General features: G+C 37.3%; 1 protein-coding gene across 5 annotated transcripts in view; it reads right to left on the reverse strand.

The window, feature by feature from the left end:
* Window positions 1-26,505, reverse strand: part of PPP2R3A (protein phosphatase 2 regulatory subunit B''alpha) — a 222,679-nt gene that overhangs the window by 70,185 nt on the left and 125,989 nt on the right. For all 5 annotated transcript variants that reach the window (XM_030873423.3, XM_030873425.3, XM_060298583.2 and 2 more), the window contains 3 exons: window positions 19,912-19,986; window positions 12,020-12,106; window positions 7,985-8,141 (listed from right to left, as the gene is read on the reverse strand). In XM_030873423.3, coding sequence (XP_030729283.1) covers window positions 7,985-8,141; window positions 12,020-12,106; window positions 19,912-19,986 — 319 coding nt within the window. The remainder of the gene's footprint in view (window positions 1-7,984; window positions 8,142-12,019; window positions 12,107-19,911; window positions 19,987-26,505) is intronic.

Below are 26,505 nucleotides of genomic sequence, written 5' to 3' on the forward strand. Positions count from 1 at the left end.
TATCTTCTTTGGAGAAATGTCTATTTAGGTCTTCTGCCCATTTTTGGATTGGGTTGTTTGTTTTTTTGTTATTGAGCTGCATGAGCTGGCTGTAAATTTTGGAGATTAATCCTTTGTCAGTTGCTTCATTTGCAAATATTTTCTCCCATTCTGAGGATTGTCTTTTGGTCTTGTTTATGGTTTCCTTTTCTGTGCAAAAGCTTTGAAGCTTCATTAGGTCCCATTTGTTTATTTTTGTTTTTATTCCTATTTCTCTAGGAGGTGGTCAAAAAGGATCTTGCTGTGATTTATGTCATAGAGTGTTCTGCCTATATTTTCCTCTAAGAGTTTGATAGTTTCTGGCGTTACATTTAGGTCTTTAATCCATTTTGAGCTTATTTTTGTATATGGTGTTAGGGAGTGATCTGATATCATACTTTTACATGTACCTGTCCAATTTTCCCAGCACCACTTACTGAAGAGGCTGTCCTTTCTCCACTGTACATTCCTGCCTCCTTTATCAAAGATAAGGTGACCATATGTGCGTGGGTTTATCTCTGGACTTTCTATCCTGTTCCATTGATCTGTATTTCTGTTTTTGTGCCAGTGCCATACTGTTTTGATTACTGTAGCTTTGTAGTATAGTCTGAAGTCAGGGAGCCTGATTCCTCCAGCTCTGTTATTCGTTCTCAAGATTGCTTTGGTTATTCGGGGTCTTTTGTGTTTCCATACAAATTGTGAAATTTTTTGTTCTAGTTCTGTGAAAAATGCCAGTGGGAGTTTGATAGGGATTGCGTTGAATCTGTAGATTGCTTTGGGTAGTAGAGTCATTTTCACAATGTTGATTCTTCCAATCCAAGAACATGGGATACCTCTCCATCTATTTGTACCATCCTTAATTTCTTTCATCAGTGTCTTATAATTTTCTGCATACAGGTCTTTTGTCTCCTTAAGTAGGTTTATTCCTAGATATTTTATTCTTTTTGTTGCAATGGTAAATGGGAGTGTTTTCTTGATTACACTTTCAGATTTTTCATCATTAGTGTATAGGAATGCAAGAGATTTCTGTGCATTAATTTTGTATCCTGCTACTCTACCAAATTCATTGATTAGCTCTAGTAGTTTCCTGGTAGCATCTTTAGGATTCTCTATGTACAGTATCATGTCATCTGCAAACAGTGACAGCTTTACTTCTTCTTTTCCGATTTGGATTCTCTTATTTCCTTTTCTTCTCTAATTGCTGTGGCTAAAACTTCCAAAACTGTGTTGAATAAAAGTGGTGAGAGTGGGCAACCTTGTCTTGTTCCTGATCTTAGTGGAAATGCTTTCAGGTTTTCAGCACTGAGGACGATGTTGGCTGTGGGTTTCTCATATATGGCCTTTATTATGTTGAAGAAAGTTCCCTCTATGCCTACTTTCTGCAGGGTTTTTATCATAAATGGGTGTTGAATTTTGTCAAAAGCTTTCTCTGCATCTATTGAGATGACCATATGGTTTTTCTCCTTCAATTTGTTAATATGGTGTATCACACTGATTGATTTGCATATATTTAAGAATCCTTGCATGCCTGGAATGAACCCCACTTGATCATGGTGTATGATGCTTTTAATGTGCTGTTGGATTCTGTTTGCTAGTATTTTGTTGAGGATTTTTGCATCTATGTTCATCAGTGATATTGGCCTGTAGTTTTCTTTCTTTGTGACATCCTTGTCTGGTTTTGGTATCAGGGTGATGATGGTCTCGTAGAATGAGTTTGGAAGTGTTCCTCCCTCTGCTATATTTTGGAAGAGTTTGAGAAGGATAGGTGTTAGCTCTTCTCTAAATGTTTGATAGAATTCACCTGTGAAGCCATCTGGTCCTGGGCTTTTGTTTGTTGGAAGGTTTTTAATCACAGTATCCATTTCAGTGCTTGTGATTGGCCTGTTCTAATTTTCTATTTCTTCCTGATTCAGTCTTGGCAGGTTGTGCATTTCTAAGAATTTGTCCATTTCTTCCAGGTTGTCCATTTTATTGGCATAGAGTTGCTTGTAGTAATCTCTCATGATCTTTTGTATTTCTGCAGTGTCAGTTGTTACTTCTCCTTTTCCAATTCTAATTCTATTGATTTGAGTCTTCTCCCTTTTTTTCTTGATGAGTCTGGCTAATGGTTTATCAATTTTGTTTATCTTCTCAAAGAACCACTTTTAGTTTTATTGATCTTTGCTATAGTTTCCTTCATTTCTTTTTCATTTATTTCTCATCTGATCTTTATGATTTTTTTCCTTCTGCTAACTTTGGGGTTTTTTGTTCTTCTTTCTCTAATTGCTTTAGGTGCAAGGTTAGGTTGTTTATTCGAGATGTTTCCTGTTTCTTAAGGTAGGATTGTATTGCTATATACTTCCCTCTTAGAACTGCTTTTGCTGCATCCCATATGTTTTGGGTCATCGTGTCTCCATTGTCATTTGTTTCTAGGTGGTTTTTGATTTCCTCTTTGATTTCTTCAGTGATCACTTCGTTATTAAGTAGTGTATTGTTTAGCCTCCAAGTGTTTGTATTTTTTACAGCTCTTTTCCTGTAATTGATATCTAGTCTCATAGCGTTGTGGTCAGAAAAGATACTTGATACAATTTCAATTTTCTTATATTTACCAAGGCTTGATTTGTGACCCAAGATATGATCTATCCTGGAGAATGTTCCATGAGCACTTGAGAAAAATGTGTATTCTGTTGTTTTTGGATGGAATGTCCTATAAATATCAATTAAGTCCATCCTTTTTACTGTATCAGTTAAAGCATGTGTTTCCTTATGTATTTTCATTTTGGATGATCTGTCCATTGGTGAAAGTGGGATGTTAAAGTCCCCTACTATGAATGTGTTACTGTTGATTTCCCCTTTTATGGCTGTTAGTATTTGCCTTATGTATTGAGTTGCTCCTATGTTAGGTGCATAAATATTTACAATTGTTTTATCTTCTTCTTGGATTGATCCCTTGATAATTATGTAGTGTCCTTCTTTGTCTCTTCTAATTGTCTTTATTTTAAAGTCTCTTTTGTCTGATATGAGAATTGGTACTCCAGGTTTCTTTTGGTTTCTATTTGCATGGAATATCTTTTTCCATCTCCTCACTTTGTCTGTATGTGTCTCTAGGTCTGAAGTGGGTCTCTTGTAGACAGCATATATATGGGTCTTGTTTTTGTATCCATTCAGCCAGTCTGTGTCTTTCGGTGGGAACATTTAATACATTTACATTTAAGGTAATTATCAACATGTATGTTCCTATTCCCATTTTTAAAATTGTTTTGTGTTTGTCATTACAGGTCTTTTCCTTCTCTTGTGTTTCTTGCCTAGAGAAGATCCTTTAGCATTTGTTGTAAAGCTGGTTTGGTGTTGCTGAACTCTCTCAGCTTTTGCTTGTCTGTAAAGGTTTTAATTTCTCCATCAAATCTGAATGAGATCCTTGCTGGGTAGAGTAATCTTGGTTGTAGGTTTTTCTCCTTCATCACTTTAAATATGCCCTGCCAGTCCCTTCTGGCTTGCAGAGTTTCTGCTGAAAGATCAGCTGTTAACCTTATGGGGATTCTCTTGTGTGTTATTTGTTATTTTTCCCTTGGTGCTTTTAATATGTTTTCATTGTATTCAATTTTTGACAGTTTGATCAATATGTGTCTTGGTGTGTTTCTCCTTGGATTTATCCTGTATGGGACTCTCTGTGCTTTCTGGACTTGATTAACTATTTCCTTTCCCATAGTAGGGAAGTTTTCAACTATAATCTCTTCAAATATTTTCTCAGTCCCTTTCTTTTTCTCTTCTTCTTCTGGAACCCCTATAATTCAAATGTTGGTGTGTTTAATGTTGTCCCAGAGGTCTCTGAGACTGTCCTCAGTTCTTTTCATTCTTTTTTCTTTATTCTGCTCTGCAGTAGTTATTTCCACTAGTTTATCTTCCAGGTCACTTATCCGTTCTTCTGCCTCAGTTATTCTGCTATTGATCCCATCTAGAGTATTTTTAATTTCATTTATTGTGCTGTTCATCATTGCTTGTTTCATCTTTAGTTCTTCTAGGTCCTTGTTAAATGTTTCTTGCATTTTCTCTATTCTATTTCCAAGATTTTGGATCATCTTTACTATCATTATTCTGAATTCTTTTTCAGGTAGACTGCCTATTTCCTCTTCATTTGTTAGGTCTGGTGGGTTTTTATCTTCCTCCTTCATCTGCTGTGTGTTTTTCTGTCTTCTCATTTTGCTTATCTTACTGTGTTTGGGGTCTCCTTTTTGCAGGCTGCAGGTTCGTAGTTCCCGTTCTGTTTGGTGTGTGTCCCCAGTGGCTAAAGTTTGTTCAGTGGGTTGTGTAGGCTTCCTGGTGGAGGGGACTAGTGCCTGTGTTCTGGTGAATGAGGCTGGATCTTGTCTTCCTGGTGGGCAGGTCCACGTCTGGTGGTGTGTTTTGGGGTGTCTGTGGACTTATTATGATTTTAGGCAGCCTCTCTGCTAATGGTTGGGGTTGTGTTCCTGTCTTGCTAGTTGTTTGGCATAGGGTTTCCAGCACTGTAGCTTGATGGTCGTTGAGTGTAGCTGGGTGTTGGTGTTGAGATGGAGATCTCTGGGAGATTTTCGCCATTTGATATTATATGGAGCTGGGAGGTCTCTTGTGGACCAGTGTCCTGAAGTTGGCTCTCCCACCTCAGAGGCACAGCAGTGACTCCTGGCTGCAGCACCAAGAGCCTTTCATCCACATGGCTCAGAATAAAAGGGAGAAAAAGTAGAAAGAAAGAAAGAGCATAAAAGAAAATAAAGTAAGGTAAAATAAAATATAGTTATTAAAATAAAAAAACAATTAAGAAAAAAAATTTTTTAAATAGTAAAAAAAAAAAAATGGACCTAAGACAAATGGTGAAAGCAAAGCTATACAGACAAAATCTCACACAGAAGCATACACATACACACTCAAAAAAAGAGGAAAAGGGGAAAAAATAATAAATCTTGCTCTCAAAGTCCACCTCCTCAATTTGGGATGAATCATTGTCTATTCAGGTATTCCACAGATGCAGGGTACATCAAGTTGATTGTGTAGATTTAATCCGCTGCTCCTGAGGCTGCTGGGAGAGATTTCCCTTTCTCTTCTTTGTTCACACAGCTCCCGGGGTTCAGCTTTGGATTTGGCCCTGCCTTGGCGTGTAGGTTGCCAGAGTGTGTCTGTTCTTCGCTGAGACAGGACGGGGTTAAAGGAGTTGCTGATTCGGGGGCTCTGGCTCACTCAGGCCGGGGGGAGGGTGGGGTGTGGATGCTGGGCGAGCCTGCGGTGTCAGAGGCCGGCAGGACATTGCACCAAACTGAGGTGTGCCGTGCGTTCTCCTGGGGAAGTTGTCCCTGGATCCCGGGACCCTGGCAGTGGCGGGCTGCACAGGCTCCCCAGAAGGAGGTGTGGAGAGTGACCTGTGTTCGCACACAGGCTTCTTGGTAGCGGCAGCAGCAGCCTTAGCGTCTCATGCCCATCTCTGGGGTCTGCGCTTTTAGCCGCGGCTTGTGCCCGTCTCTGGAGCTCCTTTAAGCAGCGCTCTTAATCCCCTCTCCTCGCGCACCAGGAAACAAAGAGGCAAGAAAAAGTCTCTTGTCTCTTCGACAGGTCCAGACTTTTTCCCGGACTCCCTCCCAGCTAGCCGTGGTGCACTAACCCCTTCATGCTGTGTTCACACCGCCAGTCCTCTCCAATCAGGGTCATATTTTGAAAGGAATCTTTTTTTCCTGAGCAGTAGGTCTCGACAGTGGGCTTAAAATATTTAGAAAACCATGTTTTAATCAGATGTGCTGTCATGCACGGTTTGTTCTTGCATTTGTAAAGCACAGGCAGAAGAGATTTAGCATAATTCTTAAGGGCTGTAGGATTTTTGGAATGGTAAGTGAGCGCTGGCTTCAACTTAGTCACCACCTGCATTGCATTAGCCCCTAACGAGAGAGTCAGCCTGTCCTTTGATGCTTTGAAGCCAGGCACTGACTTCTCCTCTCTAGCTATGAAAGTCCTAGATGGCTTTTGCTTCCAATAGAAAGCTGTTTCATCTACATTGCAAATCTGATGTTTAGTGTAGCCACCTTCATTATCTTAGCTAGATCTTCTGGGTAACCTGCTGCTTCACCGTGTACTTTCATATTATAGAGATGGCTTCTTTCCTTAAACCTCATGAACCAACCTCTGCTAGTTTCAAACTTTTCTCCTGAAGCTCCCTTACCTCTCTCAGCCTTCACAGAATTGAAGAGAGTTAGGGCCTTGCTCTGGATTAGGCTCTGGCTTAAGAGAATGTTGTAGCTGGTGTGTTTTTCTATCCAGACTACTAAAACTTTCTACGTATCAGCAAACAAGGCTGTTTCACTTTTTTTTTTTTCTTAACCACATCATGCAGCTTGTGGGATCTTAGTTCCCCAACCAGGGATTGAACCTGGGCAGTGAAAGCACCAAGTCCTAACCACTAGACAGCCAGGGAATTCCCAGTTTCACTTTCTTATTCATGTGTTCACTGGAATAGCACTTTTAATTTCCTTTGAGAGCTTTTCCTTCACATTCATTCACTACTTGGCTAACTGTTGGCACAAGAGGCCTAGCTTTCAGCCTGTCCTTGCTTTCAACGTGCCTTCCCCTCTAAGCTTTCTAGCTTTTGATTTAAAGTGAGAGATGTGCCACTCTCCCTTTTACTTGGACACTTAGAGGCCACTGTAGGGCTATTAATTTGCCTAATTTCAATATTGTTGTGTCTCAGGGAATATGGAGGCCCGACACAAACAACAGTTATCAATTAAGCTTGCTGTCATACAGGTGTGGTTCATGGTCCCCCAAAACTATTACAATAGTTACATCAAAGATCACTGATCACAGATCACCATAAAAAATATAACAATAATGAAAACGTTTTGAAATATTGTGAGAATTACCAAAATGTGACACAGAGGCATGAAGTGAACAAATACTGCTGGAAAAATGGCACCGATAGACTTGCTCAATGCGGGGCTGCCCCAAACATTCAATTTGTAAAAAATGCTCTATCTGCAAAATTCAATAAAGCAAAGTGTAATAAAACGAGGTACATCTGTACTTGAAGGAAGAATACAATACTAAAATGCTTGTTTATCAAATAAGTACAATTTAGTATTTCCTCTTGATGCCTGGTTGGCACCTGAGTTTTGTGAGCTAGAACTCTGTTTCTTAAAATGGAAAGTTCTATGAAAACTGACATATAGAATGAAACTTTTCTTAAGATGTATACTACTAGTCACAGATATACCAAATATCAGAAGCAAAATTCAAAGTATTTATTTAAGATTTGTACTTTGCTACATCTAAAAGGCTAAGGGCTTATTAAAAAAATCCACAGTATCTGAGAAGACATTTAAGAACAGAACAGGGACAATCTTATGAGAGAAGAATGAATCAATGTATCTTGGTGCTTGGTTAAGAATATTAAATCAGCAGGAAACAGGTTCTAAGTTTACTACTGATCAAAATGAAGTAAGAAGGGTAATATCATGTAATATGTAATTTTTTGTTTTCTGACAAAAGAAAGCACACAAAATTCACCTGCAGAGAAAATACCTTTTCTAGAACTAAATGCCAGAAAAGGTTTTTTGAATCCTTTAAAACACTGGCAAGTTAGAAACATCATTTTCATCCTTGGTTGTTTATAAATACTGTAAAATGAGAATTTATAAAGGTGTATATACATTCTCTTTCAAATAAACTTTACATAGATGTGGTTCTTATTCAGTTCATCATCAGAAAATAAGCATCACTATAAAGACTCACCCATTCATCAAAACTAAGACTCTAATTTCTTACTTACCTCCAAACCCCTTCTCCTAAATCTGATTTCTAAATAAAAAATTAGTACCTTCACTCACTTCTACTTAAAAATTCTTGGCCCTTTCAAGAGGACTTGATTAGATACAGGATTTAAGAAACGGGAATTCCCCATAATGAATGAGCACAATTTAACTCTTGCCTTCTTCAAAATAGTAAAGTCAACATCCATAGAAACACTCACCCTGGTCATTGTATCGAGACAGATCGGCCTGGCTGACGTAGAGGTCATGATCACTATCTAGTTCCCAGAATTTACAATAAATAACATAGAAGTGTTCATAGGAGAAATAATCTGTGATTTGGTTTATATCTTCCTCTTCTTCCAAAAGTGCTAGAGTCTGAAATGGTATGAATAGAAGGATTAATTTATTTTAAAAATATGAAGACCCAGCTTTGGCCATTATATAGATCCCAGTTAAGTTTTACTCTAAACTGAATTAAAAATTTTGGTTTTGGTACCAAACCAGGAAATTTAGTAGGCAACCTCATCCTACCTTTTAATCAATTGATCAACCTATAAGCATTTACATGCTCTGTAATATTCTCAGCAAAGACTTAGATGCTACGGAGGATTTAAAAGCAGGGAAAGGGAAGAGCTATCACCAAGGGGACTGCAGCCTATCAGAGGTCCCCAGACTAGCAAGCACAGAACAATCAGACAACAGACTTTTAATTACATGGCCATAAACTCACATTACTTTTAACTTTTCAAAGTTAAAAGACTGATCTTCTATCTATTCTATTATGAAGAGTGGGCATCCACATGCAGGGTTTGGTTTTGTAATGGCATCAAGTTTACCATAAAGGTGACTTATTTATACCACTGTGATAGTGTGGGGTAGCCTGGCATAGAAGGCATGGAGGGTAGAGCTGCAGGGCCCTGAGCTGGAAATAAGCCTCGGTCTCCCCTGACTCACTGTGTGCCCCTAGGGAAAACACCAGAAACAGTGATTTTTGAGCCCAGAATTCTTATAATAAGCCAAATTATCATATAAGTGGGCAGATAAATGAAGATGTTTTTAGGAAGAGTCAGAAAAAAGATAAACCATAAGGAAACTTAGGAAATAGAAAAAACAAAGTGAGATGACAGAAATAAGACAAGATATATCAACAGTCACAACAAAGGTAAATGAGTTAAATCTCCCTATTAAAAGATTTTCAGATTGAGAATAAAACCCAAACCCCAAAAGCAGATCTAGGTATATGCTGTCCATTAAGAGAGAAGTCTGAAGTAAAATTTAAAAGCAAGGTTAAAACATGTACTAGCTAAATCTTAAAAAGAAAATAAAATGGAATTTTGGATTTCCAGTATTTACATTTTAGAAAATAATTTTTATCAAAGTAATACTCTTGTATTATGAAATAGTCATCTTTCTTATAATGTTTTTCACCTTGAATTCCAAATTATGGTAAAAGCCACTCAATGAAAGATTTTGCAGCCAGTAAAAATTATAAAGTCTATATAGAAACAAAGGAAAATCATGACATGGTAAGTGCAAAATACAGGATATAAGATTGTACACATTAAGAACTATATTAAATTCTAAAATCCAAATATGCATATGAATGAGACTAGACGAACACATACAAGAATATTAGTTTTATTAGAGTGGTAAAATACGCTTTTTCTTCTGTTTTCCAAACTTGCTTGTAATGTTTTTTTTTATAAGATGCTCTTTAATGTGTATAAATGTACACACAGAATATGTACAATAAAACAAATATCTTGAGAAGCAGGGAGCTCTCATTTTCATCTACTGGACTGTCATAAAATGAAAAAAATGAATAACTTCTGCTGTTGGTGAGTATGTACATTTAAGTATGAACTAGTGCAGGCATTTAGTAGGGTAACTTGGCAGGATCTATCAAATTAAAAATGCACATGCCGGGCTTCCCGGGTGGTGCAGTGGTTGAGACTCCGCCTGCCGATGCAGGGGACATGGGTTCGTGCCCCGGTCCGGGAAGATCCCACATGCCGTGGAGCGGCTGAGCGGCTGAGCCCGTGAGCCATGGCCACTGAGCCTGCACGTCCGGAGCCTGTGCTCCGCAATGGGAGAGGCCACAACAGTGAGAGGCCCACGTACTGCAAAAAAAAAAAAAGCACATGCCATTTGATCCAGGATTTTCCCTCCAGTACTCTATTTTAGAGAAATTCTTACTCATATACACACAAGAGGAAAGTATAAGGATGTTCACTGCATTATTGTAATAGGGAGATAATGAAAGCGAATTGAACATCTTCAGTAGAGAAGTATGTAATTACAGTACAGCCATGCCAGATTACACAATAGTTAAAGGAATGAGATAGATTTATATGAATGGAAATGAAAAAACATCAAGACATACTGTTAAGTTAAAAAAAGTTAACAGAATAATAAGTATGGTCTCACATATTAAAAATAATTCAAAAAAGCAGCCACACAGAACAAAACTATATACTCCACACATACAATATATACTCCACACACACACACACACATATACAGAGGAATAAAACCACAGATAACGTGGGTTCCCTCTGGTAAAGGGAGTGAAATGGCAGGGTGAAGAGATAGTGACCTCTGCTTATTATTCTATATATGTTTATGTTATTTGAATATTTTATGAGCATACCTTCATGTACTAAGAGGAAGACTAAGGAGAGGGGTAGGGAAGAAAATAGAGGGAAGCAGAACACTTGAGTTCTATTTCCAGTTCAACCACTTATTTTGCTGTGTGATCTTATCCAAGTCATTCAACCATATGAATTTTACCATCAGTAAAAAAAATATGGATTATAATAATGATCTAGAAATACAAAACTCTAATGTGCTTCAGGAATGTGAGGGATTATTATCATTTTTAAAAAATTAATTTATTTTTGGCTGCATTGGGTCTTTGTTGCTGCACGTGGGCTTTCTCTAGTTGTGGGTAGTGGGGGCTACTCTTTGTTGCAGTGTGTGAGCTTCTCTTGCTGTGGAGCACAGGCTTTAGGCATGCGGGCTTCAGTAGTTGTGGCTCATGGGACTCTAGAGAGCAGGCTCAGTAGTTGTGGCGCACAGGCTTAGTTGCTCTGCGGCATGTGGGATTCTCCCGGACCAGGGCTCAAACCCGTGTCCCCTGCATTGGCAGGCAGATTCTTAACCACTGTGTCACCAGGGAAGCCCCTATCATTCTTAAGGTGTAAGGAAGGCCTTTTTAATGGAATTCTTGCCATCTCAACCTATACCACATTACCTCTTGAGAGCCCAGGCAGACACCAGGTGTTCAGTAAATATTAATAATGACCGTGATGATGACTTTTCATTTATTAGAATAAAAAGTGTTTGCATATTTATTATGGTTTGCTAATTTTGCCAAGTCTTCATTACTTTGTCTGTCCCAGATGAAGATGGGAAAAACAGAGTGTAAATAAGGTTGTATTATTTGCTTAAGCTTCATTTAGTATGATTTACTTAAAGTAAAATATTTCATTTCCTTTCAAGTGTGACCAATTCTACTTTCTTTAGGTTAATAGAAGATCTTGAACAATCAGGCATGAAGATTGCCTCGGTTAAAGGCTCCCACTAGTGGTCAGTACTTTCTCATTTGGTAAAATAAATAAAATAATTGAATGAAATGCATTCTTTCTTAAAAGGAATTTTTAGTATTTTTCTCTAGCAGGAGATGGATAAAGAGTCACTGCTAAAAGGAACAAGTTGAAATTCCTCCATTTCTTTTGCAAGGCCCTTCCCAACCTGGCCCTGTCTCACCCCTCAGGCCTCATCACTGGTCACTCTCCTTGGAGCCTGTGGCCACTTAAGACTGTTCTGCAGTTCCTGAACGGGCCACTTTCATGCTTCTGGGCCTTTGTTTATGCTGCTTCCTCTATCTGGAATCCCCTTTTCTTTTGATTTCTTTATCTTGGTAAACTCCTGATATCTCTAAGGTCAAGATCACATGCCAGTCCTACTGTGAAGCCTTCACTGCATGTTTATGATATATTTCCGTGGAATTTTTCAAGTCAGGTGTGGCTGTCTGTGCCCTTTTCTCTTTTGCTCCACAGTGCATGCCCTGATGCAAAAATTTCTTGTTATTCATCTTTGTTCCCCCAACACCTTCCAGGTATCTGATAACTGCTTAACGACTGAAAGTAGTGACAGGGCTTTGCACATAATAAGCACTCAAATATTTGTTAAATGAAGTAAGATTATTATTTAAATTGCTCCTTATGTATGAATTTCAATGAGAGGCATACTTGCAAAAAGTTGCTTTTTCTTATCTCTGTTGCAGTAATTTTTCCACTCCAAGATCTGTTGACTGTGTAGAATATTCTCTGAATAACCTGGTTCCAAAAGGAAAACAAAACCAAATAAAAACATTAAAGATATCTATTACTTTATCAAAGGCCATCTTATGAACATTCTTTGAACCAAGCTAAGTTTTGGCCTTTTGATTATATCAAGTGTAATTTCTAGTAAAAATTAATACTATATTAAAAAAGTCTACATCCATATAGTTTGCATCTGCCCTTATAATTCTGAGAATAAAAAAATTCTTTGCTCACAAGTCGGCATTTCCCAGGTGCCTACATGTCACTTTCATTTTTACCTCTCATATAGGGATTCAAGTAGTGCTTATTAGGCTAGATGTTTCTGGAAGGCATATGAGGTGGGAAATCTGCACTGGGGTGGCTTAACAATTACTGGGTCAGAAGAATGGCTGCCAACATGGTATGATTCAAGAGGGCATATTCTGGTTATTATAGCCTTATCCATTGGAGTTTTGAAGACTTCTGAACTCTCTCTGGAAACTCAGATACATCTGGGATAGTTTATATCCTGAGTCCTTATTTAGGCATGAACAGTTTTGTTACTAACTAGTGTTTTAATAAGTTTAACAAAGGTGAAACTCTGGAGAAGACCCTGGACAAGATGGGAGAGAAGGAGGATGGGTAGCAAAGGTGTCTGAAATTGAGGATGTATGTGCTGTTGTGTAGGGGAGGACTGGAGAAGGAAGACAGGCTGCAATCCTGGAGGTAGGAGGCCACAGTGCATTCTTAACACTTTTACCTGGGGTTATTTCCACCCATTTAATTTGCACTTGACCTATTAGGGTTTTTTTCTTTTTTTTCTTTTCTTCTTCGAAAGGAAGCAAGGGTGAGAAGAGCAGTTAAGCAGCTTTTTTAGTATTTCGGCTTTAGTTTTGATTATCTAATGATATGGAAATCCTGTAACCTTGGTGGTTTTTAATCATAGAAGAGGTTAGATCCCCTTTTTAGGCTATTTTAGTGCAAGAAGAACAAAAAAGAGAAGACATTTGGACATCTATCCTAAGAGTAGGCCTAATGAGGAACCAAACCACTATTCTGTTTCTGGATTCCTTATCAAAGAGAGTGATTCCCAAAAATAACAGGAAAAAAGTAGCCTCAGGATGAAGGTCCAGACTTGTGCTGCCCGGCACGCCTCACCCCATCTCGCTACCAGTGCTAACTCCCCCCGACCCTTCAGCATCTAGCTCAGTTACCAACTCCATAGGAAGCCCCAGCACAGGCACTTGGGTCGAGCTGTCTTCTGTGCTCCTGATGTCACCTGAGTCTCCTTCGGTCATCCTGTGGTTATATTCTCAACACAGGTACACCTGATTGTCATCACCTCCAAATTCTAAGGAACCTGATCTCTTTTCACTTGCATCCCAGTGCCTGATATGTTGCTCTGCCTATATCATCAGGTGGTCAATAACTGCATGATAATTTTAAAAACTGAGGTATAATTAACATACATTATATTAGTTTTAGGTGTACAACATAATGATTTGATATTTGTGTATATTGTGAAATAATCGCCACAATAAGTCTAGTGAACATCCGTTTCCACAGTTACAGAATTTTTCTTTCTTGTGATGAGAACTTTTAAGATTTACTTTCTTGGTAACGTTCAAATATTCAGTACAGTATTATGAACTATAGTCACCATGCTGTAAATTACATCCCCATGACTAATTTATTTTACAACTGGAAGTTTATACCTTTTGATTCCCTTCTCCCCACCTCCTGCCTCTGGCAGCTCCCAATCTGTTCTCTGTGTTTGTGAGCGTTCTTTTTTTTTTTTTTTTAAGATTTATATCATACAGTATTTGTCTTTCTCTGACTTATTTCACTTAGCATAATGCCCTCAAGGTCCATCCATGGTGTTGCAAATGGCAGGATTTCACTCTTTTTTTATGGCTGAGCAATATTCCATTGTATTCCACATCTTCTTTATCCATTCATCTGTGGATGAACACTTAGGTTGTTTCCATTTATTGGCTATTATAAATAATGACACAGTAACACAGGGGTGCATGTATCTTTTCAAGTTACTGTTTCCATTTCCTTTGTATAAATACCCAGAAGCAGAATTGCTGGATCATACAGTAATTCTATTTTAGTTTTTTTGAGGAACCTCCATTGGCTGCACCAATTTACATTCCCACCAAGACTGCACATGAGTTCCCTTTTTTCCACATCCTTGTTATTTCTTGTCTTTTTGATGATAGCCATTCTAACAAGTGTGAGGTGATATCTCACTTTAGTTTTGATTTGAATTTCCCTGATTAGTAATGTTGAACATCTTTTCATGTACCTGTTGGCCATCTGTATATCTTCTTTGGAAAATTGCTTGATAAATTAATGAGATTGGAAAGCTGTGTGACAAAGACTTTCATGTTATATTTGTGATAGAGACATATGGGTTGGATTCATAGCTAATTGAATAACTCTATCCAGAGTTTTGAACAGCAGATGGATACTAACCTAAGAAAGTTCTCTAATTAATATTTTACATAAAATCAGTACTGTTGTCTATGATTTATAGATAAATTGCATATAAGATGTACAGAAAATATAAAACAGGGAACTGTATACAAAATTATTGTGAAAGATACTACTAATGTAGTTGTGTTTACTCTTGAGGAAAAAATAAGACTACAGTATGGATGTGACCATGATCTGAATGGTTATCAGGTGGAATAAGAAGTTGATTTGTTTTGTACTGCATCAGAGGGTAGAAATAGAACTGGAACTACTAGAATTACTGGATAGAAATGCCCTTACTGGTTAGAAATGCTTCAATGTAAACAAGAGTTTCCTAACATTAGCCTTATGAAGCAATGGGTTGTATGAAGTAGTGAGGTTTCTTCTCACCACAATTATTTAGGCAGAAGCTCACAGGATTCCGTGTTAGGTGGGAGCTGGGACTAGCTGGTGTCTACAACTTCTCTACTGGCCCCAGTCACTCAGACTCTGAGTGAGGTGCTTCAGGGCAGAGAATGTGTTTTATTCAACACTGTATTTTTAGCACTAGCTTCACAAAAGTTCCTATAAAAAAGATGGAGGATTTTAGGCCAGAAATTATATATATGAAAATAAAAATTAAGAATATCTCTTATCATAGTTCCATGTCTTCGCTCTCAAGTTAAAGTCAATTTCAATACATATTATTACACCAAACTTTTCTTTGTTGCACATTATTAGATTTTTGTCCTTATTTCTTGATTTTGAACATAAATTTATATTAAAGTCTAAGTTTCCTGTCTGTCTAAATTTTGTATATATATACCCCTCAAATATTTTATATTACTTATGGAGGTACTATATAACACTTAAAATTATAAAACTTTAATCTGTATTTATTTTTATTTTATTCTTTTCTTCATCTTTTGTTCTTTTGAGAGAATTTTTAAAATTCATAAACATTTTGAATGTTAAGTAATTTCCTATTTTTAGCCTCTGCTAACCTATTTGTCTCATACTGTAATAAAATGTACCTGTATTCCATTTTTCCATAGCCTAAATCTCCTTATTCAGTGGCCCCTTACATCAGCACATTTATTGGTTTCCACACAACTGATTCAGCATTTTAGCTTATCGAGGTAGGGGCACCATCTAGTGGTGAGAGCATGTAACTGCTGGTTCTACATTAATTACAGTTGTTTTTTTCCCCCCTAACTTTTTTGGTCTACCAGTTTTAGGTTTTTAAAAAGAAATTAATCAAAAATTTAAAAATATCAAAAAAATGTAAAAATTAATAATACTAAGAATAACTGTTTACTATCAGTGAGAGAAATGAAATTTGATAATTTTTCACCAAGGAATCTCTAGTCAACTTGACAATTTGAATTGTAAGTCAGTCTCCTTTCTTTTTCTTTATATCTACTGAAGTGGAAACCTCTAATTCACAAGTAGAGGTCACCAGGAATAGAAGTATGTGTTTGGTGGTTCTGTCAGTTTTTGATAAGCAGAGCAAATGCAGACACAGAAATTACAGAGAGATTGCTCTTTGTAGATGACTTTAATGCACATGAACAACTCAATGCTGGAAGCCTGGCTCTTCTATTAGGCGGTGTGTGTGTGTGTGTGTGGGGGTGTGTGTGTGTGTGTGAATGGGTTACTGATCCACTCTAGTTACTATGGCTCTGAAAAGTATTTCTTCATGGTCTTCTGCAGAACTTGGACTTAAACAAAACTATCTAATAAAAATGATTTCGTTCTCTGTCAAGAGGAAACGTTCTCAAGGGGAAAGAGTTAAGCTATTAGTGATGAGCAGTTTCCACCAGTTTAGCCATTTTAGGAAATATCACTACCTTGTCCTCAACAATGAAAATCCTGACATTTCAGCCTGGAGTGATAGATTCAGGCCAATCAAGACACTGAATACACCACTAAGACACCATCTGAGCAAGCCACAGAAATATCTTTACTGCCAGCACGAATATCACAAAAAAGTATTTTCAATATTATCACTAATTTTAAAACCTCACATGAGTACCTCTTTCCTCAAAAGTCAGCATATGCCAGTAAGGATAAGCAGAGCCTTATTCACTGGCAATTTCTTTGCATGGTATGCAAACCTGCAAACTCAAGGGCTACAATTTGCTGGTATTTCCAATTCTCATTTTCATTTGATATCAAGAGGCTTATTTCTCACTTGCCAACTCTTCTCTGGAAATAAAGGAGAACGTGGAGTGACTCTGGGTATAATCCCTTATTTAGGTAGTGATGTCCTTTTTTGCTATATGTAAATTTGGTGTTCTGCCTTTCCATTCTAAAACAGCTGACAAAATATTTAACTAAACAAACAAATAAAAAGTCTTTTCCTGTAGCATAGGTTTTCAGTGATAAATGGAAAATAAAAGTTGCCCAAATTTTCTTCATTGTATATGTGCCACACATAAGCTAATACTTGAGTCATACACTGTGTAAGCAGTTTCTTCCAACTGTAAAGTGAAATAACTGAATAACTCTACCATGCAAACAAAATATGTTAATTGTCCTATACTGTATGCCACTGAGAGTATATATTCAATAGGGTCATATGATAAATTAATTTTGCTTTTTTTGAGATATCTGTCATTAATTCTGAGGCTGATCTTTGTAAGTTTCTTGGAAATACTGTTATCTTTGCCATGAGCAGGGTAGAGAATGACACTTCTCTAATTTGGTTACTTCTATGCCACAAAATTAATTAATTTCATACTAGAAAGCTTATTTTGTATTTTTTTATAGAAAAATTCACTGTACTCTGAAATAACCTAAAACTTTCAATGACTTCATGTCATTATCTGACCAAATTTCATAATAGAAAAGGCACTGGGTAGAACAGATAACCAGTCCAATAAAATTGTTTCTAGGTATTCAGTATGATGCTTTTAATTTGCATCTTTCTGTTTTGGAGGGTAGTATGAGATTATCACAACAGTAGGTACACTTATCTCAGGACATACAGATTCACATTCTGTATTCTCAGTTAGATCTTATTTACTACTTACGTTATGATGTTTTGAGTTGCCCCATTATCATTATTTCACAAGTATTTTACACTTTAATGACTACTACTGAGCAATGGATTCATTTTTAAAAAAATTTTTATTGGAGTATAGTTGATTTACAAAGTTGTATTAGTTTCTGCTTACAACAAAGTGAATCAGCTATACTGGATTCATTTTTGTGAACTGGGGATAAAGCAGCATAATACTAACAATAAAGCATAAATTTAAGAAATGTAAACAATAATATGCAAATGCCATGCAAATATGTCAGCAGCAATAATTAATTGGATCCTGTTAATTGACCTATGTAGTTCTTTTTGTCCAACGACTAACATACTAGCATTTCTCAGAAAATGTGAATTATATGCGAACAAAACGGTTTCATGGCTTTGCACTCTTCCTAAAACTTCCTGGGGGCCACTTGCTAGATGACTATAGACCATCATAGGTCCAGCGATCATACTTCAATAAATACCAAACTAGAAAGTGTATAGAAGGAAAATTTATCTCTTTTATAATTCTGTTCTTTAATATCTTTTCTAAGAACAAATTCCAATAAAAGGTTGCTCTGTAGACAGCATTCTCTGAATTGGTAGAAGGTTGGACTAGATTATCTTTAACATCTTTTCTAATTCTTGAGATTCTAATATACTATTAATACATCCTTAGTTTATAGAACAGTCAGCAATCAGAACCCAATAATTCCTATTGGAATTGAAACCAGGGTTATGTATAGAATTCTTAAGCATGAATAACTTCACTTATTCACTCAATAAATACTTACTGTGTATCTATTATGTGCCAGGCACTATTCTAGGTATTGGAGATATAGCAACATCTAAATATAGACAAAGTCCCTCCTCTCATGGAGTTTATGTTATAGAGAAGGAGATGGACAATAAACAAAAAAATTACATATCAGTGATATAGGCGCTAAGAAGGAAAATAAAGCAGAACAAAGGAACAGAAGTGTAGAGGGAGGGGACAGGGAGAAGAAGGGTGAAGAAGGCAGAGGGTGATCAGGGAAGGTCTCACTAAGAAAGGAATGTCTGAGCACACATCTGGATGAAGTGAGGGAGTGAGTCATGTGGAAATCTGTAGGAAGAGCATTCCAGGCAGAGGAAAGAGTAAGAACAAAGCACCTGAGGCAGAAGCAGGTTTGGTCTATTCCAGGAACAGAGAGAAGGCAGGCTGTTGTTGCTGAAGCAGAGTGATGAGATGGGGAAACACTGGAGGGTCTGAGCAGAGGAGTGACATGGTCTGACTTATATTTTCAAAGGATAACTCTGCTTTGTGGAGACTAGACTGTAGGGCAATGAGGGTGTAAGTAGGGAGACCAATTAGAAGGAATCCATGTGAAAAACAAGGATGAGTGGCTGGGCCAGGGTGATTGTAGTAGAGGTAGTTTAGTAGAGTGTTGTGGTTAACAGGCAAAAATAACTTCTGAGATAGTCTTGGATGACAGTGACACCTTATGGTTCAAATAAAGTCTTATAAAGTTTTATGACAGAAGAGAATCAATGTAAAAGCAAATAATGAAGTTCCTACAGTAGAAAAAGAATGGTGGTATTCTGTAACTCAACAGAAACCAACAAATTCATAGCCAACAAAAAGTGCCCTAAGAATGAGAGGGCCTTCCTCAGAGGAGACTGTTCTATTTACCAGAGGCAGGGATCATCTCCCCCGGGTATGGCTGTGAATGTGAGGTGTGCCCTGAGGTTGGTTCAGCTGTGGAGTTCTTCCAAAGATAATCTGGAAGCTAGGGCAGAGAATGCCTGGTGTGGCTGCAGTGTGAGCTGTAGGCCTGTGTGCTCTCACTCATACTGCATGCCCTGCCTGTGACTGACCAAATGAGGCTGTGTATGAGAAACATGGAATGAGAACACCCCACAAAATAGGAGATTGTGATCATGTTATTTTAAATTCTTACATGATTTGTTTTCTGATTACATACAATCTATTTTTCATTATCATTTCAGTTCTAACTTTGAGGCACTATAGATACATCTTTTTTTGGAAAAGGATGTTGAAGATTCTTTTCAGTATTATTTGCAAATGCTAAAGATCAACTGGGTATCAATATTAATGATACAGCAAAAGGTATACCTCATAATACCAGACCGAATGAGCATATCACTTAAATTTTATATACAAGAGACCTCTTAAGCGCTGGACACATATAAGAAGGCAAATAGATAGAAATAATTAATTCAATTTTACTTCCTTCCACTTAAAATAATCATTATAGCCCATTTTGCATAAAGATCTGAAAGCCTGGATACTAGATAATGACAAAAAGGAGACTTATAGAGTTATATTAAGACAAAAAGGGACTCGGCCTACCGTGGTGATGTAGCGGGAGTGGAATTCTGGAGCATCTTTCAGGAACGTGAGGCCAGGATGTGTATCTACCACATCCTGAAAAAGAACAAAACCAAACTAAATTAACAAACATACCCCAAAAAACCCCAAGACACTTACAGAACTTTTTTCCCTCTTGTAGAATACTTGCCAGTTGAGCAAACTCGCTGTTTCAGAATATTGAACAATGTACTTAAAATTTAATTAGTACTTTATTAAATTCAAATATTTCACAAGCATACTTATGTGTTTTTTCACAGTATATGTCAATAAAAAGTTAAAATTTTAATTTAGCTATATTTGGTGATTTATGAATCAAATGTCTTACAGGTACATACTGTAATTCTAACATGCATTTCCGGGAAATTCATCCCACAGATCTTGGTAGGGATTGCTAAGTGAAATTTACACAGAAAGGATGATAGACACAAGCCCACTAGAACGATTCTTTCTCAAACTACAGACATGGGAAATTTTTTGGGAAAAAAATAGCCTTGTAGCCAAATAGCTTTAAATCTATGTTAAGTTCTATGAACCAGCTAATGTTCATCAAAATAACTGTGTTGACAAATTTGTTTTCCAATTTAGGATTTTATTTATTTTAAAATCTGATATTTTGTTCTCATGGAAGACTATTAGAATATTAAATCCTTGAAATACTGTTTTTATTTTCTAATTAGGTTTTAAAAGCACTTTGAATGAGCCTAGAGAACCTAATGGAGATAATTACTGTTAATTTAATAACCAGAGGCAACAGCAATGCTAACATAGATATAATCTATTAATTGGCTAGTCATGAATGGACAGACATCAGTTATATCTCTTTCCTTTGTTTCTTCAGAGCAGTTAGCTATTCATACCTACCAATACAGTCTAAAACCAATGGACCTTACTATTTCTTTAAATTTTATTTGGAAATAATTTTAGACTTACAGTAAATTGCAAAAATTTTATAGAGAGATTTCCTACATCTTTCTCCCAGCTTCCCATAATGGTAACAACTTACAAACCATAGTACAATTATCAAAACTAGGAAATGAACATTGATGTAATGCTAAACTACAGACCTTATTCAAAAATTTCCAGCTTTTCTCCTAATCTGTTTTTTCTGTTCCAGCATCCTAACTGCATTGGTTCTTGTGTCTCATTGGTCTCTTCCAATCTGTGGCAGTTCTTCAGTCTTTCCTTTTATTTCATGATTCTGACACTTTATGAGTTCTGGTTAGTTATTCTGTAGAATGTCTCTCAATGTGGCATTGTCTGGTATTTCCTCATCATTAAAGTTACACACTTTTAATGGGTATACCACAGAAGTGATGTTGTGTCCTTTTCAGTCTTACAAGGAGTATGTGATGCTGATATGTTTTACAACTTGTGTTAATTTTAGAACACACTTGGTTAAAGTGGTATCTGCTGGGTTGCCACCATAAATTTATTACCATTTAATAACTGATAAATATCATGGGGGAGATACTTTGAGACACTGCTAATATCCTGTTTCTCTGAAAACTTGTGCCCACAGATTTCAGCAGCCATTGACGGAAACTGACTGTGGCATTGATATAGTGGTGTTTACCTTATTTATTTATTAAACATCTGTATTGGAGTATAATTGCTTTACAATGGTGTGTTAGTTTCTGCTTTATAACAAAGTGAACCAGCTATACATAAACATATATCCCCATATCTCTTCCCTCTTGCAGCTTCCTCCCACCCTCCCTATCCCACCCCTCTAGGTGGTCACAAAGCACCGAGCTGATCTCCCTGTGCTATGCGGCTGCTTCCCACTAGCTATCTACTTTACATTTGGTAGTATATATAAGTCCATGCCACTCTCTAACTTCGTCCCAGCTTACCCTTCCCCCTCCCCGTGTCCTCAAGTCCATCCTCTACATCTGCATCTTTATTCCTCTCCTGCCCCTAGGTTCTTCATAACCATTTTTTTTAAGATTCCATATATATGTGTTAGCATATGGTATTTGTTTTTCTCTTTATGACTTACTTCAGCCTGTATGACAGACTCTAGGTCCATCCACCTCACTACAAATACCTCAGTGTCATTACTTTTTATGGCTGAGTAATATTCCATTGTATATATGTGTCACATCATCTTTATCCATTCAGCTGTTGATGGACACTTAGGTTGCTTCCATGTCCTGGCTATTGTAAACAGTGCTAAAATGAACATTGTGGTACATGACTCTTTTTGAATTATGGTTTTCTCAGGGTATATGCCCAGTAGTGGGATTGCTGGGTCGTATGGTAGCTCAATTTTTAGCTTTTCAAGGAACCTCCATATTGTTCTCCGTAGTGGCTGTATCAATTTACATTCCCAACAACAGTGCAAGAGGGTTCCCTTTTTTCCACACCCTCTTCAGCATTTATTGTTTGTAGATTTTTTGATGAAGGCCATTCTGACTGGTGTGAGGCGATACCTCAGTGTAGGTTTTTTTTTTTTTTTTTGGCGGTACGCGGGCCTCTCACTGTTGTGGCCTCTCCGGTTGTGGAGCACAGGCTCTGGACGCACAGGCTCATCGGCCATGGCTCATGGGCCCAGCTGCTTCACGGCATGTGGGTTCTTCCTGGACCAGGGCACGAACCCTTGTCTCCTGCATCGGCAGGCGGACTCCCCAGGTGGACTCCCAACCACTGCACCACCAGGGAAGCCCCTCAGTGTAGTTTTGATTTGCATTTCTCTAATGAGTGATGTTGAGCATTCTTTCATGTGTTTGTTGGCAAGCTGTATATCTTCTTTGGAGAAATGTCTATTTAGGTCTTCTGCCCATTTTTGGATTGGGTTGTTTGTTTTTTTGAAATTAAGCTGCATGAGCTGCTTGTAAATTTTAGAGATGAATCTTCTGTCAGTTTCTTCATTTGCAAATATTTTCTCCCACTCTGAGGGTTGTCTTTTCGTCTTGTTTATGGTATCCTTTGCTGTGCAAAAAGCTTTTAAGTTTCACTAGGTCCCATTTGTTTATTTTTGTTTTTATTTCCATTTCTCTAGGAGGTGTGTCAAAAAGGAACTTGCTCTGATTTATGTCATAGTGTTCCGCCTATGTTTTCCTCTAGGAGTTTTATAGTGTCTGGCCTTACATTTATGTCTTTTTTTTTTTTTTTGCGGTACACGATCCTCTCACTGTTGTGGCCTCTCCCGTTGCGGAGCACAGGCTCCGGATGCACAGGCTCAGCGGCCATGGCTCACGGGCCCAGCCACTCCATGGCATGTGCGATCCTCCTGGACCGGGGCACGAACCTGTGTCCCCTGCATCGGCAGGCGGACTCTCAACCACTGCGCCACCAGGGAAGCCCCACATTTATGTCTTTAATCCATTTTGAGTTTATTTTTGTGTATGGTGTTAGGGAGTATTCTAATTTCATTCTTTTACATGTGGCTGTCCAGGACCACTTACTGAAGAAGCTATCTTATCTCCATTGTATATTCTGGCCTCCTGTATCAAAAATAAGGTGACAATATGTGTGTGGGTTTGTCTCTGGGCTTTCTATCCTGTTGCATTGATCTATATTTCTGTTTTTGTGCCAGTATCATACTGTCTTGATTACTATAGCTTTGTAGTATAGTCTGAAGTCAGGGAGCCTGATACCTCCAGCTCTGTTTTTCTTTGTAAGGATTGCTTTGGCTATTCGGGGTCTTTTGTGTTTCCATACAAATTGTAAAATTTTTTGTTCTAGTTCTGTGAAAAACACCATTGGTAGTTTGATAGGGATTGCACTGAATCTGTAGATTGCTTTGGGTAGTATAGTCATTTTCACAATGTTGATTATTCCAGTCCAAGAACATGGTATACCTCTCCATCTGTTTCTATCATCTTTAATTTCTTTCATCAGTGTCTTATAGTTTTCTGCATATACGTCTTTTGTCTCCTTAGGTTGGTTTATTCCTGGGTATTTTATTCTTTTCGTTGCAGTGGTAAATGGGAGTGTTTCCTTAATTTCTCTTTCAAATTTTTCATCATTAGTGTATAGGAATGCAAGAGATTTCTGTGCATTAATTTTGTATCCTGCTACTTTACCAAATTCATTGATTAGCTCTAGTAGTTTTCTGGTAGCATCCTCTATGTATAGTATCATGCCATCTGAAAACAGTGACAGCTTTACTTCTTCTTTTCCAATTTGGATTCCTTTTATTTCTTTTTCTTCTCTGATTGCTGTGGCTAAAACTTCCAAAACTATGTTGAATAACAGTGGTGAGAGTGGGCACCCTTGTCTTGTTCCTGATCTTAGAGGAAATGCTTTCAGTTTTTCACCATTAAGGACGATGCTGGCTGTGGGTTTGTCATATATGACCTTCAATATGTTGAGATAAGTTCCCTCTATGCCTACTTTCTGGAGGATTTTTATCATAAATTGGTGTTGAATTTTGTCAAAAGCTTTTTCTGACTTTATTGGGATGATCATATGGTTTTTGTTCTTCAATTTGTTAATATGCTGTGTCACATTGATTGATGTGCATATACTGAAGAATTCTTGCATTCCTGCGATAAACCCCACTTGATCATGGTGTATGATCCTTTTAATGTGCTGTTGGATTCTCTTTGCTAGTATTTTGTTGAGGATTTTTGCATCTGTGTTCATCAGTGATATTGGCCTGTAGTTTTCTTTCTTTGTGACATCTCTGTCTGGTTTTGGTATCAGGGCGATGGTGGCCTCATAGAATGAGTTGGGGAGTGTTCCTACCTCTGCTATATTTTGGAAGAGTTTGAGAAGAATAGGTGTTAGTTCATCTCTAAATGTCTGAAAGAATTCACCTGTGAAGGCAATTGGTCCTGGGCTTTTGTTTGTTGGAAGATTTTTAATCACAGTCTCAATTTCAGTGCTTGTGATTGGTCTGTTTATATTTTCTATTTCTTCCTGGTTCAGTCTTGGAAGGTTGTGCGTTTCTAACAATTTGTCCATTTTTCCAGGTTGTCCATTTTATTGGCATAGAGTTGCTTGTAGTAGTCTCTTATGAGGCTTTGTATTTCTGCAGTGTCCACTGTAACTTCTCCTACTTCATTTCTAATTTTATTGATTTGAGTCCTCTCCCTCTCTTTCTTGATGAGTCTGGCTAATGGTTTATCAATTTTCTTTATCTTCGCAAAGAACCAGCTTTTAGTTTTATTAATTTTTGTTATTATTTTATTAATTTTGTTATTGCTATTTCATATATTTCTCCTCAGAACTTTATGTTTTCTTTCCTTCTACTAATTTTGGGTTTTGTCTGTTCTTCTTTCTCTTGTTCCTTTCGGTGTAAGGTTCATTTATTTGAGATTTTTATTGTTTCTTGAGGTAGGCTTGTATTGCTATAAACTTCCCTCTTAGAACTGCTTTTGCTGCATCCCATAGGTTTTGGATCATCACGTGTTTGTTGTCATTTGTCTCTAGATTTTTTTTTGATTTCCTTTGATTTCTACAGTGATCTCTTGGTTATTTAGTAACATATTGTTTAGCCTCCATGTGTTTGTGTTTGTTTTCCCTTTAACTGATTTCTAATCTCATGGTGCTGTGGTCGGAAAAGATGCTTGATATGATTTCAATTTTCTTAAATTTACTGAGGCTTGATTTGTGACCCAAGATGTGATCTATCCTGGAGAATGTTCCGTGTGCACTTGAGAAGAAAGTGTAATCTGCTGTTTTCTGATGGAATGTCCTATAAATATAAATTAAGTCTGTCTTGTTTAATGTGTCATTTAAAGCTTATGTTTCCTTATTTATTTTCTGTTTGGATGATCTCTCCATTGGTGTAAGTGAGGTGGTAAAGTCCCCCACTATTATTGTGTTACTGTTGATTTTCTCTTTTATAGCTGTTAGCAGTTGCCTTATGTATCGAGGTGCTCCTATGCTGGGTGCATATATAATTGTTATATCTTCTTCTTGGATTGATCCCTTGATCATTATTTAGTGTCCTTCCTTGTCTTTTGTAACATTCTTTATTTTAAAGTCTATTTTATCTGATATGAGTATTGCTACTCCAGCTTTCTTTTGATTTCCATTTGCATGGAATATCTTTTTCCATCCCCTCACTCTCAGTCTGTATGTGTCCCTAGGTCTGAAGTGGGACTCTTGTAGACAGCATGTATACGGGTCTCATTTTTGTATCCATTCAGCCAGTCTATGTGTTTTGGTGGGAGCATTTAATCCATTTACATTTAAGGTAACTATCAATATGTATGTTTCTATTACCATTTTCTTAATTGTTTTGGGTTTGTTATTGTAGGTCTTTTCCTTCTCTTGTGTTTCCTGCCTGGAGAAGTTCCTTTAGCATTTGTTGTAAAGCTGTTTGGTGCTGCTGAAATCTCTTAACTTTTGCTTGTCTGTAAAGGTTTTAATTTCTCCATCAAATCTGAATGAGATCCTTGTTGGGTAGAGTAATCTTGGTTGTAGGTTTTTCTCCTTCATCACTTTAACTATGTCCTGCCACTCCCTTCTGGCTTGCAGGGTTTCTGCTGAAAGAACAGCTGTTAAGCTTATTGGGATTCCCTTATATGTTATTTGTTGTTTTTCTGTTCCTGCTTTTAATATTTTTTCTTTGCATTTAATTTTTGATAGTCTGATTAATATGTGTCTTGGCGTGTTTCT

This window comes from Globicephala melas, chromosome 4 (genome assembly GCF_963455315.2).
Source record: "Globicephala melas chromosome 4, mGloMel1.2, whole genome shotgun sequence".
Taxonomy (NCBI): domain Eukaryota; kingdom Metazoa; phylum Chordata; class Mammalia; order Artiodactyla; family Delphinidae; genus Globicephala; species Globicephala melas.